Raw genomic sequence first — 24791 nt, 5'->3', positions numbered from 1 at the left:
ATACACTGAAGAAAGGGTGTTTATATGTGCTGGATACATACAGTGGGAGCATCCATTTCATAAACATAAATATCTAAAACATCAACAGAGTCAACATGGCTTCATCATTTATGTCAGCATTTATAAACACACATATCTCTTGCAAGTTTTGCTTTCAGGTGGATATCAACCACTGGGGGATTAAGGAGCAACTTCTCTTAATATCTACATTGGAATGCAGCTCAATGCAAGTACTTTTTTGAAACCTAGACATAGCATGTGTAAACCCCGACATCAATGTTTTTGGATGCATGCACATCTATCTCTCTTCTGAAATGGAGAATACACATTCATTTTTAGGCCCACCCTAGTCTTGCCAAAATACACCCAGACCATCTTCCCTTGCCATATGCACATTTTTGATTTTTAGATGTGAATATCCCAGCTTTCTAAAATCAGGATTTAGATACTTGTATAATATAAATGTCTAAATTCTGCCTTATACATGTGTAAAATACAAATAGTGCTTGTAAAATAAGAACCTTTACGTCAATCTTTATTATGATTCTGTGTGTATCATTATGTATTTAATTGTTTTAGTTGCCAAGGACACTTGCGGTGGTATGCTATCAATGACTCACATATAGAAAAAATAGCTCCCAAAATAAAGTCATAATATATCAAGTTAGTCTAATAAGAAAATATGTTACCTATATTTTGATTGTTGACCCTTATTTCTATATGAATCTGAAAGGAAACAGAAGACAAGAGTATCCAAGGCCAAATGACAGCTTTCATGATTCAAAGCAAAGATATTCAGGAGGTTTTGATATTAAATAAAATATAATGATTTCTGTTAACCCAAGGCCAATTTCACATTTTTATTATAATTAAACATAGTAAGATAATTTTGTCTCAATTGAACAATTACATACAAACTGACAAAAGCAACAACATACATTTGTGCAATAAGGCTGCTTATGTTATTTCATTCTCCACTGTGCGAAAAGAACTCTCAGTGAATCTCGGAACAATAAGTGTTGCAAACTGTACAGGAGCTGCTACAATGCCTATGCTCAAAGAAATAAGTTAAAATGTTTCAATAACCAAAATTACTCTTTTCGCTGTTCATTTTTCATTCTTATAACTAAAACCATATCAACTTTAATCTAATCTACTCTAGTCTTGAGCTTACATGCCACATTCCTAGTCCAGCAAGACAAACATAGAATCTTTTAAAACAAAGTAGCTTCGGAAGGTCAGGTGATGCCATGAGATGGAGTGTGAAATGTTATGCAGATCTCCTGTGTATCCCCAACTTGTTCACAAATCCAACCGTTTGGAGGCATCGACTGCATGGATCTGCTTTGAAATTATCATTTAAACCTGACCAATAGAGTATTTACTGATGTCCAGGGACGTACCAATCAAAAACAATAATGAGCCAAGCACTTGACTTTTTACTTACAATAATCACAGAGGCAGAGAAAGCAACTTGTCAGTATATATTTTATCTTAAAGATCATCAGAATTTACAACCTCAACGCTGCTACTAAAACTTTCAAGCAGTGATGGGCAAATCTTCATTGATCCAGGTTTTACATTTCTTTGTTTTACTTTTTTTTTTCAAAAGAGTCCACTTGTTCCACTTATTCTATCCAACAATCCAAGAAATCTTTTGAAACTATGACTCAAGGTACAACTAAATATAATTATTTCAAAAACTTTTTCAAAACATTGTTCATGTTACTTAACTTTGAGGGAACCTCCACCGACATGGACAGGTTTTGAATCTTCCTCAGGGAAGAGGTTCAATTACTAACACCAGCATATTCTTCTCATACAAAGAAAATGGCCGCCATATGAGAGAAATATATTTCAGTCGGGGTTCAGGAGAGGTTTTAGCACAGAGACAATTTTGGCTACACTGTCATCTGAGCTTAAGCAAGAAGTTAGTATGGGTAAGAAGGTTCTTTTGATGCAATACAATCTCTCTTGTGCATTTGATCTAGTGGATCATATGGTACTGTCATCTATTTTGGATTTTTATGGGGTGGGAGGTGGTTTAAAGATTTTTTTGACTAACAGAAGTTATAAAGTAAGGATGAATGGATCTTACTCCTCTGAATGGATTCCAAGCTGTGGGAGTCCCTCTTTTTAATTTAATCATGGCACTTTGGGTAAAAATCAAGTTGGGTTGGGTTTTAGAATTTTATTGTATGCAGATGATATAAAACTGTTTTTATTCCCTATGAAGGCCACCTGTCGAATGTAGTCCCTATTGCATCTAAGGTAATATAATAGAAGTATGGGCAACTACCTTTAGACTTAAAATGAATAAGGATAAAACAAAGTTCATAGTGTTTGGTAGCAAATTCAATATGGAAGTGAGAAAAATGTATGTATTGATAATATTGATTGTCCACTGGAGTCATTCCTTAAAATTTTAGGAGTAATTTTTGATTAATATCTCTCGTTTGAAGAGCTGGTGAAACTGCAAAATAATACAGTTAAAACGAATCGTAGAAAATATTTCTTCACTCAACATATAATTAAACTCTGGAATTCATTGCCAGAGAATGTAGTAAAAGCAGTTAGTGGGGTTTAAAAAAGGTCTGGATAGCTTCCTAAAAGAAAAGTCTATAAGCCATTATTAAAATGGACTTGGGGAAAATCCACTGCTTATTTCTAGGGTAAGCAGCATAAAATGTATTGTACTGTTTTGGGATGTTGCCAGGTAACCTGGATTGGCCACTGTTGGAAACAGGATGCTGAGTCTGTCCCGGTATGGCAATACTATGTACTTATATCATATCTATAACAATCAAGCATAGACCTATCCTATATCAAGATACTACCATAATTTGAAGGACATTTCTGATAAGATTTTGTATAGAAGATTCACCTGCAAAAAGGCAGAGGACAACACTTGTCAAGAATAACACTGTCAGGTGAATTTTCGAAAGAGAAGGGCGCCCATCTTCCGACACAAATCGGGAGATGGGCATCCTTCTCGCAAGGTCACCCAAATTGGCATAATTGAAAGCCGATTTTGGGCGTCCTCAACTGCTTTCTGTCACCGGGACGACCAACGTTCCCGGGGTGGATCGGAGGCGTAGCGAAGGCGGGACTGGGGCGTGATTAAGAGATGTGCGTCCTCAGCTGATAATGGAAAAAAAGAAGGGCGTCCCTGATGAGCATTTGGCGACTTTACTTGGGCCATTTTTTTCACGACCAAGCCTCGAAAAGGTGCCTGAACTGACCAGATGACCACCGGAGGGAATCAGGGATGACCTCCCCATACTCCCCCAGTGGTCACCAACCCCCTCCCACCCAAAAAAAAACTTTAAAACATTTTTTCCAGCCTCTATGCCAGCCTCAAATGTGATACCCAGCTCCATCACAGCAGTATGCAGGTCCCTGGAGCAGTTTTAGTGGGTGCACTGCACTTCAGGCAGGCAGACCCAGGCCCATCCCCCCTTCCTCTTACACTTGTGGTGGTAGATGTTGAGCCCTCCAAAGCCCCCCAAAACCCACCGTACCCACATGTATGTGCCACCCTTCAACCATAAGGGCTATTGCAGTGGTGTACAGTTGTGGGGAGTGGGTTTGGGGGGGCTCACCATCCAAGGGAAGGGAGCTATGGACTTGGGAGCATTTTCTGAAGTCCACTGCAGTGCCCCCTAGGGTGCCTGGTTGGTGTCCTGGCATGTCAGGGGGACCAGTGCACTACGAATGCTGGCTCCTCCCACGACCAAAGGGCTTGGGTTTGGTCGTATTTGAGATGGGCGTCCTCGGTTTACATTATCGGCGAAAACCGAGGTCACCCATCTCTAAGGTCGGCGACCTCAACATTTAGGTCGATCATCTCTAAGGTCGACCTAAATGTTGAGATTTGGGCGTCCCCAACCGTATTATCAAAATGAAAGATGGACGCCCATCTTGTTTCGATAATACAGGTTGCCCTGCCCGTTCCCGAGGACGTCCTCAGAGATGGGCGCCCTTAGAGATGGTCGTCCCCGTTTGAAAATGCCTCCCTATGTCACAAAGGACCAAGAACATTAATAGCAGAATCTCCCTGCCACCTGCCTTTGGTACTAGATGCCTGCATGAAGAGAAATCCTGATACTAACAGATTGAGGTTGTACACCTTTTATTCTAAATAGGGATGCATTTCAATTAAAACCTTTAATCATGCTTAATCACACAACTGAAGGTATTTTTTTTATTTAAGTACATAAGTATTGCCACAGTGGGACAGACCAAAGGTCCATCAAGCCCAGCATCCAGTTTCCAACAGTAGCCAATGCAGGTCACAAATACCTGGCAAGATCCCGAAAAGTTCAATACATTTTATACTACTTATCCCAGAAATAGCAGTGGATTTTCCCCAACTCAATTTAATAATGATCTATGGACTTTTCATTTAGGAAGCCATCCAGACCCTTTTTAAAACCCGCCTTTAACACGTTCTGTGGCAACAAATTCCAGAGTTTAATTACACGTTGAGTGAAGAAACATTTTCTCTAATTCGTATTAAATTTACCACTTTGTAGCTTCATCGCATTCCCCCTAGTCCTAGTATTTTTGGAAAGAGTAAACAAACGATTCACATCTACTCGTTCCACTCCACTCATTATTTTATACACCTCTATCATATATCCCCTCAGCTGTCTCTCCAAGCTGAAGAGCCCTAGACGCTTCAGCCTTTCCTCATAGGGAAGTCATCTCATCCCCTTTATCATTTTTGTCGCCCTTCTCTGTACCTTTTCTGATTCCACTATATCTATTTTGAGATGCGGTGATCAGAATTGAACACAATATTTGAGGTGCAGTCACACCATGGACCGATACAAAGGCATTATAATGTCCTCGCTTTGTTTTCCATTCCTTTCCTAATAATAACATTCTATTTGCTTTCTTAGCTGCCACAGCACACTGAGCAGAGCATTTCAACGCATCATCATCAACAACAACGCCATTCTTGGTCAGTGACTCTTAATGTGGAACCTTGCATTACATAGCTATAGTTCAGGTTCCTCTTTCCCACATGCATCACTTTGCACTTGCATGCATTAAACGTCATTTTCCATTTAGACGCCCAGTCTCCCAGTCTCATAAGGTCCGCTTGTAATTTTTCGCAATCCTCTCATGATTTAACAACTTTGAATAACTTTGTGTCATCAGCAAATTTAATTACCCCACTAGTTACTCCCATCTCTAAATCATTTATAAATATGTTAAAAAGCAGCGGTCCCAGCACAGACCCCTGAGGAACCCCACTATCTACCCTTCTCCATTGAGAATACTGACCATTTAACCCTACTCTCTGTTTTCTATGCTTTAACCAGTTTTTAATCCACAATAGAACACTACTTCCTATCCCATGACTTTCCAATTTCCTCTAGAGTCTTTCATGAGGTACTTTGTCAAATGCCTTTTGAAAATCCAGACACACAATATCAACCAGCTCGCCTTTATCCACGTTTGTTAATCCCTTCAAACAAATGTAATAGATTGGTGAGGCAAGATTTCCCTTCACTAAATCTATGTTGGCTTTGTTTCATTACTCCATGCTTTGAAAATACTCTGTAATTTTGTTCTTTAAATAAATAAATAGTCTCTACCATTTTGCTAGGCACCGACGTCAGGCTCACTGGTCTATAATTTCCCGGATCTCCTCTGGAACCTTTTTAAAATATCAGGAATACATGAGCTACCCTCCAATCTTACGGTACCATGCTCAATTTTAAAGATAATTTACATATTACTAACAATAGTTCCACCAGTTCATTTTTCAATTCTATCACCACTCTGGGAAGAATACCATCCGGTCCAGGAAATTTGCTACTCTTCAATTTGTCAAATTGCCCCATTACATCCTCTAGGTTTATAGAGATTTCATTCAGTTTCTCCGACTCGTCAGCTTTGAATACTATTTCTGGCATCAGTATCACTCCCAAATCTTCCTCGGTGAAGACCGAAGCAAAGAATTCATTTAATCTCTCTGCTATGACTTTGTCTTCCCTGATCACCCCTTTTACTCCTCGGTCATCTAGTGGTCCAACCTATTCTTTTGCCAGCTTGCTGCTTTTAATATACCTAAAAATATTTTTACTATGTGTTTTTGCCTCCAACGCAATCTTTTTTTTTGAAGTCCCTCTTAGCCTCCCTTATCAGAGCTTTGCATTTGACTTGACATTCCTTATGCTGTTTCTTATTATTTTCAGTTGGTTCCTTCTTCCATTTTCTGAAGGATTTTCTTTTAGCTCTAATAGCTTCCTTCACCTCATTTTTTAACCATGCTGGCTGTCGGTTGGTCTTCCTCCCTCCTTTTTTAATACACGGAATATATTTATTTATTTGTTACATTGGTATCCCACATTTTCCCACCTATTTGCAGGCTCATCCTGGGCTTCCAGGATGGTATTTTTGAACAGCATCCATGTCTGATGTAAATTCTTGACCCTCGCAGCCACTCCTCTAAGCTTTTTTTTCACTGTTCTTCTAATTTTACCACAGTCTCCTTTTTGAAAGTTAAATGCTAACGTATTGTATATCCTGTGTATACTTACTCCAAAGCTAATATGAAATCTGATCATATTATGATCACTTTTATCAAGCGGCCCCAGCACCATTACCTCCCGCACCAGATCACGCGATCCACTAAAGACTAGGTCTAGAAATTTTCCTTCTCTTGTCGGCTCCTTTAGCAGCTGCTCCATAAAGCAGTCCTTGATTTTGTCAAGGAATTTTACCTCCCTAGCATGCCCCGATGTTACATTAACCCAGTCAATATCGGAGTAATTGAAATCACTCATTATTATCATGTTGCCCAGTTTGTTAGCCTCCCTAATTTCTGATAACATTTCTACATCTGTCTGTTCATCCTGGCCAGTCGGACGGTAGTACACTCCTATCACTATCCTTTTCCCCTTTACACATGGAATTTAAATCCACAGGGATTCCAAGATGTGTTTTGTTTCCTGTAGAATTTTCAATCTATTTGATTTAAGGCCCCCCCTTAACATACAATGCTACCCCTCCACCAATTCAATCCACCCTATCACTATGATATAATTTGTACCCCGGTATGACAGTGTCCCACTGGTTATCCTCCTTCCACCAGGTCTCAGAGATGCCTATTATATCAAATTTTTCGTTTAGTGCAATATATTCTCTCATCTTATTTCTTAGGCTCCTGGCATTCGCATATAAACATTTCAAACTATGCTTGTTCCTATTTACATCATGCTCAGTACTTGACAGTATCAATTTGTAATCTGTGTCTGATTTTTATTTTTATTTAAGAACACCTGATCTACTATGGTCTCTTTTGCAACCTCACTATTGGGATGCCCTATCATCCCTGTTTTGGTGATATCTTTGAAAGATACCTTTTTCCGAACCATGCACTTTTGAGCAACTGTTGGCCTTCCCCCAGTCTCTAGTTTAAAAGCTGCTCTATCTACGTTTTAAACGCCGATGCCAGCTGCTTGGTCCCACCCTGGATAAGGTGGAGCCCATCCTTTCGGAATAGGCTCCCCATTCCCCAGAATGTTGCACAGTTCCTAAAAAAATCTAAAACCCTCCTCCCTGCACCGTCTCATCCATGCATTGAGACTCCGGAGCTCTGCCTTCTCTTGGGCTCTGCGTGTAGAACGGGTAGCACTTCAGAAAATGCTACCCTAGAGGTTCTGGATTTGATCTTTCTACCTAAGATCCTAAATTTGGCTTCCAGGACTTCTCTCTCACATTTTCCTATGACATTGGTACCCATATGTACCAAGACAGCCAGCTCCTCCCCAGCACTATCTAAAATCCTATCTAGGTGACGCATGAGGCCCGCCACCTTCACACTAGGCAAGCAAGTCACCAGGCAATCCCCACATCCACCAGCCACCCAGCTATCTACATGCCTAATAATCAAATCACCCACTACAACAGCAGTCCTAACCCTTCCCACCTGGGCAGTAGCTCCTGGAGACACATCCTCGGTGCGAGAGGATATTGTATTACCTGGTGTGCTGGTCCTATCTACAGAATTACTTCCACCTCACCAGGATGATGCTGTCCTTTTAGGAGGCCTCCCTCTTCCAAGGCAACACAGGGGCTTATTTATTTCCCGCAGTTCCTTGTGACTCTGGGCAAGTCATTTATTAACCATCCAATGCCCCAGGTACAAAAATAAGTAACTGAATATAATATGTAAACTAATTAGACTGTAACCACAGAAAGGCAATATATCAAATCCCACCCCCCTTCCCTTCTCTAAAGGACTGGTGTCCCTCACTTCCATCCCCAGATCCACATATCTTCCTTTCTCTTCCTTTCCTCCTTCTCTTCTTCACCCAGGTCCATTATCTCTCTCTCTCTCCTTCTCTCACTCCCATTCTCCAGCACCTCTACCTCCCTCCCCATCAATCCCCCTAAGTAGTGACACAAACTTGGTGGTGAGCAGCATTAAGCTGTTCTCATGACTGCTGGAGCTCACCACCTTGGCCATTGCTTGCACTGCTGGCCCCTCCAGTTCTGTTTGCAGGTCTGCAGCTCACTCCCCTCACCCTACCTGAAATTTGGCATCTGCCTCCTCTTTAACCCCCCCCCCCCACACCGCGCTTGTCTACCTTAAAGGTGGTCTTCTTTGGTCTCCGACAGCAGTAGCATTGCAAATATGCTGCCTGTGGCATGCTTGAAACTTTCCTTATGGTCCACCCAACCCACCTCCTTTGACATCACTTCCTATTTCTGTATGGGCAGGACGAGAAATGACTGTGGCAAAAGCCCAGCTTTTACCACAACTTAAAAACTATTCCCACCTTCCTCAGTGTGGTTTAAGAGGGCACGAGAAGCTCCTAATTAAACTCTGGAATTCGTTGCTGGAGAACGTGGTGAAGGCAGTTAGCTTGGCAGAGTTTAAAAAGGGGTTAGACAGTTTCCTAAAGGAGAAGTCCATAAACCACTACTAAATGGACTTGGGAAAAATCCACAATTCCAGGAATAACATGTATAGAATGTTTGTACATTTGGGAAGCTTGCCAGGTGCCCTTGGTCTGGATTGGCCGTTGTCGTGGACAGGATGCTGGGCTCGATGGACCCTTGGTCTTTTCTCAGTGTGGCATTACTTATGTACTTATGTACCTGCTTAAACCACACTGAGCAGGAAAGGAGTCGATATTCAATGGCACTCTTTGATCACCACAGCCCTCTCTGGTTAGTGTCAAAGCAGTCTAGAGATAGTATCAAGGAGGAGCCAGGAGCTATACAGGCATTGGCAACATTCAGTATTGATGTCTTCACAGCGAATTGGGTAAATTTGACTGCTCAAAGTTCAGTCCTAACTTTGCCCCAGTAGCTATGTGGGTATAGCACAGAATATCAACTGTACCCCTATAATTCCAGCCATAATCACCAATGACCTGTATATTCAGTATTGGTGCTCAGATATTGCCTGGCACTGGATATCCAGTTCTAATTTAGCCGATGTGTGAGGGAGTGATTGGCATAGCAACAGCTGTCAGTAAGAACACTTCCTCACTGATGGTGCACTTACACTTCCTTACAGCAGGTGGAGTTAACAGGCCATTTCAGAGGCTGAATCAGGGGGGCCGGGGCTCAGACCAGGCTGGAATTAAATGCCCCGAGTTAGTGTAGAGCACGAGAGGCCCCAAGTGGGAGGTCCTGAGGACTCCATTCTAAGATGAGCTATAGTACCTGAAGAGAGGATCAGGGAAGCAGTGTGGCTCTCAAGCTTAACACTTGTTCTGAATATCTGGAAGCATTTCTGTTTAGTCTACCAGATTTAAAGATTGTCAGTGAAAAGTACATTTTAGTAGTTAAGTTTAAAATTTGCTTAACAACATTCCATATCGCTTTCCATGTCTGCATACTTCTGGATATAGTTCTTTCTACTGTAGTCAAAACCATGTTTCAACTCTGGAAAAGCTCTCACAAATCAAATGCTCATTTCTGGTGGCAGTCGATGGTAATGTGCCAGAAGTTTGAAATGCCAGTAACAGAAAAAAAAAGGGAAATGGTTTATATGAGCAATGATTTGGGGGCCTGGTACAGAAATATTTAGATACAATTTGTGCTGGAATACATCTAATATGAAAGAAAAAAAACAATGCTAAATATTATGCAATTAGATGCTGCTCTTTGGATTAATTAGTTAACCTTTTTGTATTGTTGTGACAGTTGTATAACTTCTATATTCTATTTAACATATTGTTAATTCCTTTTAGTGTTAAAATAAACACTTGGACAAAAGAAAAAATAATAAAGAAAGAAAGAAAACTTGAAGAGAAATATCACACAGAAGTGATCATAAGGTCATTGATATATTCCCGATCCTGAAAAACATTTCCGCTTAGAAATGTTGCCTTCTTCTTCTTTGTGATATGTTATTTTTTTGTCTTAGATTTATTATTGTCTTTAATAAACCTAAGACAAAAAAAAACAACACATCACAATGAAGAGGAAGGCAATATTTCCATGGGGAAACATTTTTCAGGATCAGACCAATGTATCAAGGACCTTCTAATCACAATACAAAAAGGGAAATTCAGAACAAACCAAAACCATAAGTCATTCAAAATGAAAATGGTCAGACATTTTATAAAAAATATAAAGTAGCTTTCTAACTTGAGCTGCTTCTCTGTCACCATTTTCACACTCTGCTAAGATATCACTCCCTCTTTCCTACTTTCCCTCAATACCATACAGGGTGCCACAGGAATCCCCTATCTCCCCAACATTATTCAATGTCATACTAGCACCATTAAGAAAGAAATTAAACAATATGGGCTTTAATCCTTTCGTCTATGAGATGTCCCTTTCACTAATGATACTTCAGAGATATCTAAATTAGAGAAAAAAAACAAATTCTTAGTACTATCAAGCTCTCACTCAATCACCTCTTTTCCCCAACTTCATAATTGACCAAACTGTCTATCCTATAGATAAATTATTAAAAATTCTAGGAGTTATCCTTGACTAACATCTTTCCTTTGAAGATCAAGCTTATGCAGTAATTGCTAAGATGTTCAAGACAATGTGGAGATTAAAAAGAACTTATTTTGACAAGAACTCATTCAGACTACTAGTTCATTCAAACACTGACACTTTCACAACTGGACTACTGTAATAAAATATATGTAGGAATCAAAGAATCTATATTTAAGCTGCTTCAGACAGCACAAAATACAGCTGTATGACTAATTTATGGGCACCAAACTTTAACAAGGCTACCCTTTTACTTATAGCATTACATTGGCTTCCAATCAGAGGTTGAATTATGTTCAAAACATGTAAAATAATTTTCAAAATTCTGTTTGGAATGGCACCTCATTGTATGACAAGTCTAATTACCTTGTCAGCTAGAAATATAAAGCCAACATCCAGAGAATATTTGTTATTACATCTAACTAATTGAAAAAAATGTAACAAACAAATCTGTTTATACAGCTGGATTTGGTTATCTAGATCTAAACGGTGGAATCTCATTCCAAAAGCAATCAGAAGCATAAGCTCATACCTTCTAATCCGAAAAGCTTTAAAAAAACTTATCTGTTTAAAAAATATTTCTCTATGTAATCAATGTTAAGACCTTATATGTAAACTGTTACTCATTGTTTAATTGTAAGCCACATTGAACTGAAATTTGTTTTTGGATAATGTGGGATATAAGAAAAAAAAATAAACAAACAAATAAATAAATAACTGCCTTCTTTGCATGCTCTTTTTTTTTGGACCTAATAAAGGAAGTATAACTAACCTAAAACTAATCAAAATCTAGCCATAAAATTTAGGAGCCCTTTTACTAAAGTGCAGTAGTTTTTGCGCTTACTGTACATTTAAAGCAAAAATGAGTGTGCAGTAAGTGCAAAGCCTATGTAGCAATTGCAGAAGCGATACCCTGCATCTGCCCTTCATTTAGCACACAGAGCAGACTGTTAACACATGGCCACCGTATTACATGCAATGCCTGAAGTGAGAGAACTACAAATAGATAAAACAGAATTGATGCAGTGGTATACCCCTTCCTCTCCCTTTCCACACATCACCCAGTCCCTTCTCTGATATCATACACTCCCCGATCCTTGCCCAACCTCAATACTGCGCCTCAGTCTTTTCTACAACAGCAATATAGCCACCAATCCGTTCTCTGACATCAATACTGCCCCTGCCTCTTTGCCCAACATTAATACTGCCCCTCAGTCCATTCCCCTACTTCAACACTGCCTCACCCAACCCTTTTCCCACCAAAACTTTTGCCAACCGATCCCTTGCCCAACATTAGGTCTGCCCCCACCCCTAAGTACTTGCCCAACATCAGGCTTACCTCCTGAGCCCTTCCCTGGTATCAGAATTCCAGTCCTCCAGACTCCTACTCTCCCACAACCCCTCTGGGACTTACCAAGGGGCTTTATTGGTAGCCCAGGGGAGTCTCTGCTGCTCAGATCAGCACTGTCATCCAAAATGGCGCCTATCCCTAGCTGTAGTCGTGTGGTCTTATTGCTAGGGGAATATTTCCATTTAAAGAGTAAATTCCTAATACAGAAATATGTCCCCTGACTGTAGGAACATGAGCGTATCGCTAAGGGTCACAGGCACCATTTTGGATGACTGCACCAACCTGGGTGGCAGTAGAGGGTGACCACTGCCACATGGACCCCCCTAAACTACCAATGAAACCCCTAGATAAGTCCTGGGTGGTTGGGGAGAGGGGAGGGGTTTTGATGTTGTGGGGCCAGGGCTTGATGCTTGTGAAGTGCTTGGGAATGGGCATGGCATTGGATAAGGAAATGGGAGCAGTATTGACGTTGAACAGCGCAGCCTGACGTTGGGCAAGGTTTTGGGCACAGTATAGATGTTGGGCTAGAGATTGGGGGCAGTATTGATGTTGAAGGGATGGGACTTGATGGCAGGAATGGATTGTGGGGTGCACTGATGTTGGGCAAGGTATCAAGGGGCAATACTAATGCCAGGAAATATATTGGGGAGGGGGGGAGATTTAATTGATGCCAGGGAAAGGATTGAGGACAGGGGTTAATTTATGCCAGGGAATGGGTGTCAAGGAGGGGATCAGAAGTGCTGGACACTGTACTGCCACAGCACTTCTCCTGTCAGCAGCTGCACAAACAGATTGCTGATAGCACAGCTGTACTTATCACCTCTTCTTGAAGTGATAGTAAGTGCAGGTGTGCTATTTGCAATTATGACAGCTAGCGAGCAGTACCGACTTGAGTGTGCTACTTGTCACAACTGGCCACACCTTTACCTGTCCATATCCTGCCCATTCCCACATTAGGCAGTTAATATGAGATTTCTACTAGAAAGGCAGCTTTCTTAATGCAGGAGACAGTAGTGTGGACCCATGTTGCATACTGCAAGGTAAATCACGCATTAGCTGCCTAATGCATATTGCATTAGTCCAATAAAAAGGCTTCCCTTTATATTTTTTATTGACCTTCATTTCCATGCTGAAGACAAAAAATGTGGTATGCATCCCCTTATTATTGCTGAATTTTTAAAACTTTGATGTAGACAACTTACCAAATATAACCATCTGTATTCCTTCTGGAAAAGGTTCGACCATTGCATTTCCATTGACATGATGTTTAGCTGTAAAACAAAGGATAAAAATCAGTTTTAAACACAATATATTAACTAATGGTACAGAGTAACTGTGATGCTTGAAGTACCCACATGAATTTAAATAGGATACGAGCCTTCTAGTCATAGAGAAAGTGTTTAATTCAGACTTAGGATCCAAATAACAGATAAAAACCAAGGAGTCCCACAAAATGCAGCAGCCAGAACAAAAAAGCAGTGGGAATGAACAAATAAACAAGAACTGGTGATGGCAAGATATTAATGTCCTTTATTGTTAGTCCTAACTAAATGAGTTGATGTGGACACAGAACAGGCCGTGTTTCGGATCTAGCGCCTGCATCAGAGTCCATGAAAGCTGTGATTTAGAGCTTGTTAAAATAAAATTCTTCTTGTACATAGAAGATAAAACTGCAAAGATGAAATATCCAAATCATCCTTAGGAGACAATCTGCCTTATTTTCGAAAGAGAAAGACGCCCATATTTCGACCCAATTCGGGAGATGGGTGTGTTTCTCCCATGGGCGCCCAAATCGGTATAATGGGAAGCCGATTTTGGGCATCTTCAACTGCAATCTGTCGCGGAAACGGGCAAAGTTGACAGGGGTGTGTCATAGGCGTGGTGAGGGCGGGACTGGGGCATGTTTATCGGCCGAGGAGAGATGGGCGTCCTCAGCCGATAATTGAAAAAAGAGGCGTTTTTAGCGCGAATTCGGGTCACTTTTTGGACCCTTTTTTTTCACGAACAAGTCCCCAAAAAGTGCCCTAAATGATAGATGACCACCAGAGGGAATGGGGGATGACCTCCCTGTACTCCCCCAGTGGTCACCAGCCCCCTCCCACAGTAAAAAAAAACCAAATAAAAACCTTTTTTGCCAGCCTGTATGCCAGCCTCAAATGCCATACCCAGCTGATGACAGCAGTATGAAGGTCCCTGGAGCAGTTGTTAGTGGGTGCAGTGGACTTCAGCCAGGTGGACCCAGGCCCATCCCCCCCCCTACCTGTTACACTTATGCTGCTAACTGGGAGCCCTCCAAACCGCCCCCAAAACCCACTGTACCCACATCTAGGTGGCCCCCTTCAGCTATAAGTGCTATGGTAATGGTGTAGTGTTGTGGGCAGTGGGTTTTGGGGGGGATTTGGGGGCTCAGCACCCAAGGGAAGGGAGCTATGGAGTTCAAAGGTATTTTAATTTTTTTTTTCATTGTTACAAGTGCCCCCTAGGGTGCCCGGTTGGTGTCCTGGCATGTGAGGGGGACCAGTGCACTACGAATCCTGGCCCTTCCCATGACCAAATGCCTTGGATTTGTTCGTTTTTGAGCTGGGCGCATTCGGTTTCCATTATCGCTGAAAAACGATACCGCCCAGCTCAAATCCACACAAATCCGATGCATTTGCCTGGCACAAACCGTATTATCGGAAAAAGATGGACACCCATTTTTTTTTTTTTTTTTGAAAATACGGTTTATCCCGCCCCTTCACATACCCATTCTCGGAGATAGACGCCCATGGAGATGGGCGTTCGCATTCGATTATGCCCCTGGAGCTCATTTTCAAAAGAGAAAAACGTCCAAAAACTGGCATAAATCTGCATTTGGATGTTTTTCTCAAAAACGATTTTTAGACATTTTTCTATGAAGTCCATCAGAAGTACGTTCAAATCACAAGAGGGCATGTCAGGAGCGTGTTAAGGGCATGATCTGGGCATTCCTAATACTTGGACATTTTTCAGCCATATAAGAACAAAACGAAACCATCCAAGACTAAAACTAAGACGTTTTGAGCTACACCTGTTTTTATAATGAATAAGGCACAAAGAGGGGTGCCCTAAATGACCAGCTGACCACCGGAGGGAATCAGGTTTGACCTCTCCTTACTCCCCTAGTGGTACTAACCCCCTCCCACCCACCCCCAAAAATGTGAATTAAAACATTACTTGCCAGCCTCAGATGTTATACTCCGATCCATTAGGACAGCATGCAGGTCCCTGGAGTAGTCTAGTGGTGGGTGCAGTGCACTGCAGACAGGTGGACCCAGGCCCATACTTCACCCTACCTGTTACAGTTGTGGAGGAAACTGAGAGCCCTCCAAAACACACCAGAAACCCACTACACCCATATATAGGTGCCCCCTTCACCCATAAGGGCTATGGTAGTGGTATACAATTGAAGGTGGTGGGTTTTGGGGGGCTCAGCAAACAAGGGAGCAATGGTGACATGTATACCTGGGAGCATTTTATGAAGTCCACCACAGTGACCCCTAGGGTGCCCTATTGCTATCCTGGGATGTCTGGGGGACCAGTGTACTAAAAATCCTGGCTCCTCCTACATCCCAATGGCTTGATTTTGTGCATTTCGTAATTGGACTTTTTTTTTCCGAAAATGGACCAAAAACAAAACATCCAAATTTTATTTTTATTTTCTTAGTGTGGGAGGGGGTTGGTGACCAATGGGGGAGTATGAGGAGGTCATCCCCCATTCCCTTCAGTGGTCATCTGGTCAGTTGGGGCACCTTTTTGAGGCTTGGTCGTGAAAATAAAAGGACCAAGTAAACCCGGCGAAATACTGCTTAACGCTGCTTTTTTTCCCATTATCCGCGAAAGCCTGCCATCTGGTAGCCACGCCCACGCCTGCCCATGTCCCGCCTTTGCTATGCCGCCGACACGCCCCCTTGAACTTTCGCTGGTGCGGCGATGGGAAAGCGGCAATATTGTCAAAAAAGCCGCTTTCGATTATACAGATTTTGCTGCTTTTGAGAGATTGCCGGCCATCTCCCGATTTATGTCGGAAGATGGCCGGCGATCACTTTCGAAAATAAGCCTGATAGTTTGAGTCTGGTGGAGTGTAGCAGGAATCACATGCAGGTATCTATGGAACATAGCTAGACATACTGTAAAGTGTACTCACCTATCTTATAAGCATGTATTTTCGCACAATCTAGTATTGTGTAAAGGAAAGTAGGTACCTATATTTCTTTAGACAATAGACTCCTACCAAGCACCCTCTGAGCACCAATTTATACGTGCTCAGTTATAGAATTGCCTCCTATATACTTGGGTGGTAATTTTACCAGTGACTTGAGAGTATGTACTGTAACAGTGTTTCACATGCTCAAGTAGATACCCATAAAATTGTCCCAGTGTAAACACGCATAGAAGTAAGCACTAGAAAAACACAACTTATTTTATGTGAATATGGTCTATATTTTAGCTCTGTACATGTTCTGTATGACTGAAAACTGGCATTTAGACATGCATATTACATTGATGTACAAATCCTGATTTTATAAAGACAGGATATAGATATCTAAAAGTGCAGTACACTCTAATGGTCCACAGATCATGGGACAGGAACAGTCCCCAGTCACTTCTCTCACTGCTGGCGCAGAGTTCAAAATGGCACCTGTGACCCCTAGCAATTGTCTTGTAGTACTATCACTAGGGGTCAAGCTGCCAAATAAGGGCACTACAAATTTTCCAGTAAAGCAGTGAGACATCTCCGCATCCATACTGAAATGATTTCTACTGTCCCATGAGAAAAGGTCAGAATGTATCCAGTGGAGCATATGCTCCAGCATCTAAGTTCTAAAAAACCTAAAATTTTAAACATCAAGCTACACAATTTTAAGTACATTTTAAAAAGGATTTGTGAAAAATTCAAATATAAATTTATAAAGAAACAGAAAGTACAATTAAGAAAAAGCAAAAAATGAAAACCTCACCATTTTCATCAATAGAAGAAATGAAATATTACTCTCTACATTTAGTCCACTACCTAGAGCAGAGCATTAGCTAAATAGAAGTAGAAGAAAACAACAGAAAACAATTAAGACAAATGGATCTGCTAGACTTTACAGTTTATACTTCTAAATCAGATATCCGCTGAGGCTTCAGGGATGGATGCCTAAAGTACTCATTCCAAAGAGGAAGCAAAGGGGCTTTTACTAGACAAAAAGAAAGTCAATTATGATTGTCCTCCTTGCCCTCAGAGAAAAACATATTTCATATTATTATACCATACTACACATTTACAAGAAAACCAAGCAACAATTTGCAGAACTGTATACCTAAGCTGCAAGAACTGTTGATGCCCTCTCTGTGTGGCTCTAGTCTCATCTGGGTACACCCAAACCTTGATATTACAAAACAAAACCTATCTACACCTAAAAAAACGTGTGCAATACCAAATCTCAGTCCACAACATCTTCAAATTTTGCAATTAAAGTAGCAGTCTAGAAGCATCTTGCTGTATTTCTAATTGAAACATTTAAACTAGCAGAAAGTTCTAGTGAACCAGGGGCTTGATTTTTATCAATAAAAGACAGCTCAGTCAGAGGTGGGACATAATATGCATGAACTATTCTTGGCAATGATTATATCTTCAGAACCTCCTTCAAATATCTTCCCAACATTTCTATAGAGAACGCATAAATTTGCTTTGGAAAATTAATAAACATTAAGTTTTTTAGCCTTGATATATTTTCCAATTTTCTGTTCAGCACCAAACTATCTTTCATTAAAGCCACCTCCAAAGTCTCCGATTTAATTAGTCTTACATACAAATCTTGCAATTTTTTTCCCTGCTCATCAATGTGAGCAAAGTGAGAGGTGGTGTCTCTGTTAGTTTAGATATCTGAGCATACTGACTATGGAATTGGTTAAACAGAGTCTTCCTTAAATCAAAAATTGCAGACCAAAGTGTATCGAGTCATTACTTGCCAGTTGGTTTTAAACTCTTCTGCGAGAACATCAACCCCTAGATTCTATATAGGTTGCAGAACATTGGGCACCAGAATTTGGGCGCTGATCCTAGATCTGCATACAGCTTAACAAGAAAATTGGCACCAACTGGCCACTTAATTGGTGCTAATTGGTGCTCAACTATGTGCTATTCCATAATATGCCACCTAAAGTTTCCTGTGTGCAAATGAAAAGGGGTTGTGGCAATGGGAGGGGCATGGGTGGATCATGGTTGCTCACCAAGTTATGGATTAGTGCCAATCCGCACCTAACTTTGAGTGCTAGACTTGCACTTGTTTCTATCAGGTATATGTCTGGCATCCAAGGTAAGTTGTGACCTGTGCGCTATGCTAGTATTCTATAAAGGTTGGAAGCCCTTTATAGAATAGGGGCTCAGTGATGGTCTTTTCAGCACCCATCTTTCAGCACTATTTATAGAATTTCCCCAAATGCACAGCTTGGCCAGAATTTGCTTCTTGGCCAGACTTGACTCACTGGTTTTTCCAGTCTCAATGGCTGGGACATGAGCAGTCGAAGCCAGAAAATCCAAGCCTTTCAACTCTTGCACCACCCTCAGCTGATCCTCCAAAGCCCCTACTCGAGAATCGGTGGGGCAGGGAGGTTGTCTTTTCTCCTCTGAGCTAAGAGTAATATCCAAAACTTTGAGGAGACTCCAGAGCTCTATTCTCTGAATCGACTCCCAGCAGCCACCCAGTCGGAGACTGAGCAAGGCTTGAGCCCTGTGAAACAAAGTCATTCAGAGGACTGACAACTGTGAATGTAACACTAATTCCAGTTACCACCTGGCTACTGCGTGGCTCTTGCAGTAATTTCATTTTTGGCGCGCGTCCGATACCCCATGACCCATCCATTCCACAACCGCCCCCTTTTCAACTATGTGACTTAGAATTTATATGCATCATTTTGCAGAATAAGCTTAGACAGTTCTCTATGTCTGGAAGGTGTTGTCAAGCCAGTCTGCACTGCAGATCATTTTAGAAAAGCTGCACCCCTGCAATCTAAGAACATATCAAAACATGCTGCTGTTTCATGTTAGCTGACCTTATTCCTTTTCTTCGGAATCTGATGCAGCTGTACCATCACTCTGTGTAATTTGGCTTTGTCCTCTTCATTTCTTGGCCATCTACAATTCCAGTGATTTCACAAATGGGTAAAAGAAATGGGGGGATCTAAATGTTAGACTAGTTATAGAAATCTAATATTTATCGCCTGCTATTATCGCTGATTTCTGTATGTTTAAATTCTGTAATGAAGTAATTCTGTATATTTCCCCTGACTCTCTCCTAGTCTTTTATCATCTTTCTTGCCTTGACTTTTGTATGGAAAATATTTCCATTTAGTGGTCTGCTAAATATTAGAATCTGTCTATCATATTACTCCATCCCCTTCTTACTCCAGCAAGTACTATATGCTTTCAACTATCAATATTATCATGTCTTAAAGAGTGGACATTGAGATATCAGTAGAAAAAGCCATTTGATCCATTCAGTCCACCAAGTTAGGTTTTTCATACAAAGAATATTTAAACATTTTTTTCATGGATTAATGTCACTCCCTGGAAATCAGGTTAAAATCACAGGTGCTGGATAAATTTTAGAAGGCACACACTATTGTACTTAAAAGCCCAAATGATATTCTTTTCTTTTTCTATTTTGTTATCAACCATGTGATGATGTCAGTGTATTTAAGCAGGAAGCTGCATGCAGCCTGTGATACAGTATCTCACCCTTACACTATCCTCTGTGATGGCAGATTATCTGCCTAGAGGTTGAATTCGACTTCAGTCATCTGTCAGTCAGCAGATGAATGAGAATGGCCCACTGACTCTTCCCCTTACTCCCATCTGACAATGATAAATGGTCAGATCCTAATACAAAGTTAAGCTTGACAGGTCTAAGCCTCCCCTTACAATCTGTTCCAGAAAAGCATAAACCTATTTCACATAATAGCCCTCTCCCATCAAACCTTCTCCCAGTCACAACAAAGCTAGATCACTGAATGATAGGAATTACTTCTCACTTTTTTCTTTACGATTTTTCCAAAACGTTGTGTAAAACTAAGGGGTCCTTTTACAAAGGAGCACTGAAAAATGGCTTGTAGTACTGTTGGCGCGGGTTTTGGGTGCACGCCGATCCATTTTTTAGTGCGCCTGGAAAAAAAGGCCTCTTTTCTTTTTTGCCAAAAATGGGCATGTGGCAAAATCAAATTTGCCGTGCGTCCATTTTGGGTCTGAGACCTTACCGCCAGCCATAGACCTAGTGGTAAAGAACTGGGTGGTAATGACCTGCGCGCATCTGTTACGTGCGCCAGAAAATAATAAATATTTTTCAGAAGCGCGTAGCGGACCTGCGCCAAAATTGAAATTACCACAAGGGCCATGCGGTAACCGGGCGGTAACTCTAATTTGGCACACGTTCTACGCGCATAGGTGACTACGAGGCTTAGTAAAAGGGACCCTATATGATTTGAAGACTGGTACTCTAGCATGTGGAGCCACGCTTTAGAAAGTAAATATATGAGAGGAAACAAGCATCTATGAAGAACGTACATCCTTGCAAGAATAACCAACACTTACGAGAGATGTTATCATTGTGGAATAAATACAATACTACTACTACTGTTACTTATCATTTTTATAACACTACTAAACAAATGCAGTGCGGTACGCAATACAAATACTTTAAAATTTGCAGAAAAGTGACTATGCTATTCTGTAGTACCCAAACAATAATGAGCCTGGTGGTACCTTATCAACAGATATTACTGATGACATGGACTAGCAATAAATCGATTAGATCTTTCATTCTTAACTAAGCCCATTGGATACTTCAGCCAGTCTAGTTTTCAGGATATCCCAAAAGAATATGGATGAAAGAGACCTGCATGTACTGCTTCCATAAGAACATAAGAATAGTCATACTGGATCCGACCAATGGTCCATCTAGCCCAGTATCCTGCTTCCAACAGTGGCCAATCCAGGTCACAAGTGCCAGGCAGAATCCATTATAAGCATATCTCTGTCAGGCATGTCCCGAAAACTAGACTGGCTGCGGGTATTCCAAAGACTGGGGTGAAAACCAGTGTTTAGTCCATAAAGTGCCACAAAACTTAGGTGTCATTTTACAAATTTGTTAAAATGTTCTTCTTTCAAAAATAAATCCAATCTTGTTAAGCCCTTATAAGAGCTAGTTTTCTCAAGTAGTACAGCTCAGAATATTTATTCTCAAACTAAAAAAATTTAAGAAAATTCTTTGTAAAACAAAAAAGAGAGAGCAAGAGAGAAAAAAAAAGCATTGTTCACAACAAAATCAAGTAGGAAACAAAACTTCATACAACACATTACTAAATGTTTATTTAGTAATAACAGAATGCTGTTAAAATAAATGGTATAAATGTGCTTCAAAAAGAGATTAGACAAAATTATGAAAGGTAGATCAATCTTTTGTATACATATTTGACTACCTTCATAATTTACAGAATGAGAGCCGAAGGGTATTGAAAATAATTTTTCATAAAATAATTCATAAGTACAGTAACAAATATTGCTATTCAATTTTAAAATCTGAAAATATATCATAATTATTATGAAATTAGTGCTGCTCCATTTTTCCATTGTTTCTTAATCCACACTCTAAACTTTATCTTAAAATATAATATGAGATTACTAAACTGTAGTAAAATATTACATTTAACTGCTGCTTAATAGTCACTAACTACAATAACTCAGTACTGCAGGCAACTCCCACAGTAATCGAATTTCACAGCTTGCATTGAACTCTGTAAACTGCATTATTCATAGAAAAAAATGCCAATGGTAGGAGCCAATATTTCCAGGAAGGAAAATTAGCACCCGCTCAAAGCTGGCATTATTTTTCCATGAATAAAACAGCTTGCAAAGTTTAATACAAGCTGCATTATTCAGTTTGCATATTAATGAGGTGCTTTGCATCTCATTACTAACATGCATGGTGCCACAATAACTAGCAATGAGGTAACATAATGTATGATTTTGCCATTTAGGACTAGATTCTATATATCACTCCTAAAAAAAATGGCACTGAAATGGAATATGCCTAGGTAGTGCCTAAAGTTCTACACAATTTTCTATAAATTTCTACACAATTTATAGAAAACGCTGAGCACCCATCCATGTAACTAAATTTAGTGGCGGTCAGTTACATAAAGTAAAACTTGGTGTAAATGCTGATGCCTAAATTAGGCGTTGACCAGGTGTAGTCTATAACAACAAGATTAATTTTAGAAACGCCCATGACCTGCTCATTTTACGCCCATGGCCATGCCCCCTTTTCAACTATGCGACTTAGAATTTAAGTGTTTCACATTATAGAATACGCCTATACAGTTCTGTGCCAATTAGTGTCAATAATTGCTTGTTAAGTGGCAATTATTGGCACTGATTGGCTTGTTAACTAATTAAGTTGCGCGAGGAAATCCAGAATATGACTATAACAGAATCCGGGGGTTAATGCACGTTGTTTGACAAAAAATGTATGATATTCCCTTACCTTATGTTAGTAACTACCCCCTAAATATTCTAATGTGTTTAAGATGGTCAACTGAATTTAAAATGAACCCTAAGTGGGCAATTTTATTAAGTCATTTTTGCATATATGTGGCCACAAGCATGCATGCATGGCCTGTTATAAAATTCCAACCAGTGTAAAAGTACACGTTGACATGATGGTGAGTACTTTACCTGTAGAAAAGTGAGCAGAATTTGCAAGGACATATGTACATTTGACCAATTTACACATAGACGTCATTAAAGAATCTTTTTGTAAACTGCGAATGAGCAGACTGAAAAGCTAAAGCCTGTTGGAGAATTTTAGATTAGTTGTGCAGAGCCTCACTGGCTTAAATTATTGCAATTAGTTATATTTAGGGTTACCAGCATCAAGTCTAAAGGCTTTCCAAATTAATTACAAGTATCGCAACTTGGCTGTTCACATCATGAGAATTCATCCGGTATTTAAAGATCAACATCTACGGGTGGCATTCTCTCAAGCCAAAAATCTAAAAGAATTACTGAGTCCAGCCCAATTATCCATCAACTATGATGGACCAGGAACAGAGTGTTTGCCCACAGGCCATTTCAAATGTGGAAGTCAGGGCTGTAAGATATGTGAGATTACGCAACAATACAGCAGTTTCAAAAATGCAATTGATAACAAGACTTATTATTTGAGACATCACACAACTTGTCTGACTACCAATGTGATTTATGCATTGAGATGCCCCTGTAACAAAATATATGTAGGGAAGACTAAAAGAACTCTGCATACATGTATTACAGAGCACAGATCATGTGTGACTAGACAATGACTAGGAGACAGTTAGTGAAATATTGCTCAACACATGCACACAATTTCGATGATCTTGTATGTTTTGCTGTGCATCATGTATTTCCCTCATGATGCAGAGGCAACATAGACAGAATCTTGTTACAAAGAGAGCTCTTTTGGATTTACCATTTACAATCTTTGGAGCCCCAAGGCTTAAACACTAGCGTCCTCTGAGACTGTTTTATATGAAACTGTAGATGGGCTCTGTTCTGTGATGATATCAGTTTCCCGACGATGTCAGTTCCTGCTGGCTGTTTTCTACATTTCCAGTAACCAACAGGTTAAAAAACGCCACTGCCATTGTTTTCAGTCTGGCGGCATTAGCATCTAGTATGAAGGCATTATGTATGTGGAAGCCAGGTTTCATTTGAATTATTATTTTTTGTTCACTTTTTTTGTTCACTGTTGCACATTGAGTGAGATTTGTTGTTTCTTTATAGGTGACCATTGGCTTTGATCCCTTGATAAAGCGGCACTGAAGCGGGTGCCTGTCAGAATCCAATGAGCCTTAAGGTAAGTGTTACTTCACATTGATAACTTTGTGCTGATTGACAGCTACTCTTTATAAGGTTTTTCAGTAACCTAATTGAGTCAAAAAATTCAGAAAAATAATTAAAAAGATGTAAATATAGTCAAATAGACAGGAGGGTTTTTTGTCAATGATTATAACAGCCACAAACGGGCTCCATTTATAGACCCAGTTTTGACGATCAGGGGTTTATGACCCAGTGACAAATGAGACTTCTTCCCCCATTCATTAATATCTAAGGGCTCTGTTTACTAAGCTATGTTATAGGTGCATTAGCATTTTTAATGTGTGTTAACCATATACACTTGTTAACCATATATATGCCTACAATATCCCTATGGGCGTCTACACAGTTAGCGTGTTCGCTACTTGTAGGCAGGGTAAAAATGCTAACGCGCCTTAGTAAACAGGGCCCTAAGTGAACATTATGTCTTCTAATTGTTGAAGTGTTCACGTTTTCAACATTCCACCCCACTTTTGAAACAACATCATTGGTTACCAAATGTAGGTTGAAAGGTTGTAAAGTTCGACATATGGTTCCCTCCTG

General features: G+C 40.3%; 1 protein-coding gene across 2 annotated transcripts in view; it reads right to left on the bottom strand.

Annotated features, from left to right (window-relative positions):
- MSRA (methionine sulfoxide reductase A) overlaps positions 1–24791 on the bottom strand; it is a 701247-nt gene that overhangs the window by 384030 nt on the left and 292426 nt on the right. For both annotated transcript variants that reach the window (XM_030198712.1, XM_030198711.1), the window contains exon 2: positions 13537–13605. In XM_030198712.1, the coding sequence (XP_030054572.1) occupies positions 13537–13605 (69 nt within the window). The remainder of the gene's footprint in view (positions 1–13536; positions 13606–24791) is intronic.

Source organism: Microcaecilia unicolor, chromosome 3 (assembly GCF_901765095.1).
Source record: "Microcaecilia unicolor chromosome 3, aMicUni1.1, whole genome shotgun sequence".
In the NCBI taxonomy this organism is placed as follows: Eukaryota; Metazoa; Chordata; class Amphibia; order Gymnophiona; family Siphonopidae; genus Microcaecilia; species Microcaecilia unicolor.
Note: the sequence above shows the minus strand (reverse complement) of the source record. Positions and strands in the feature narration are given on the sequence as shown.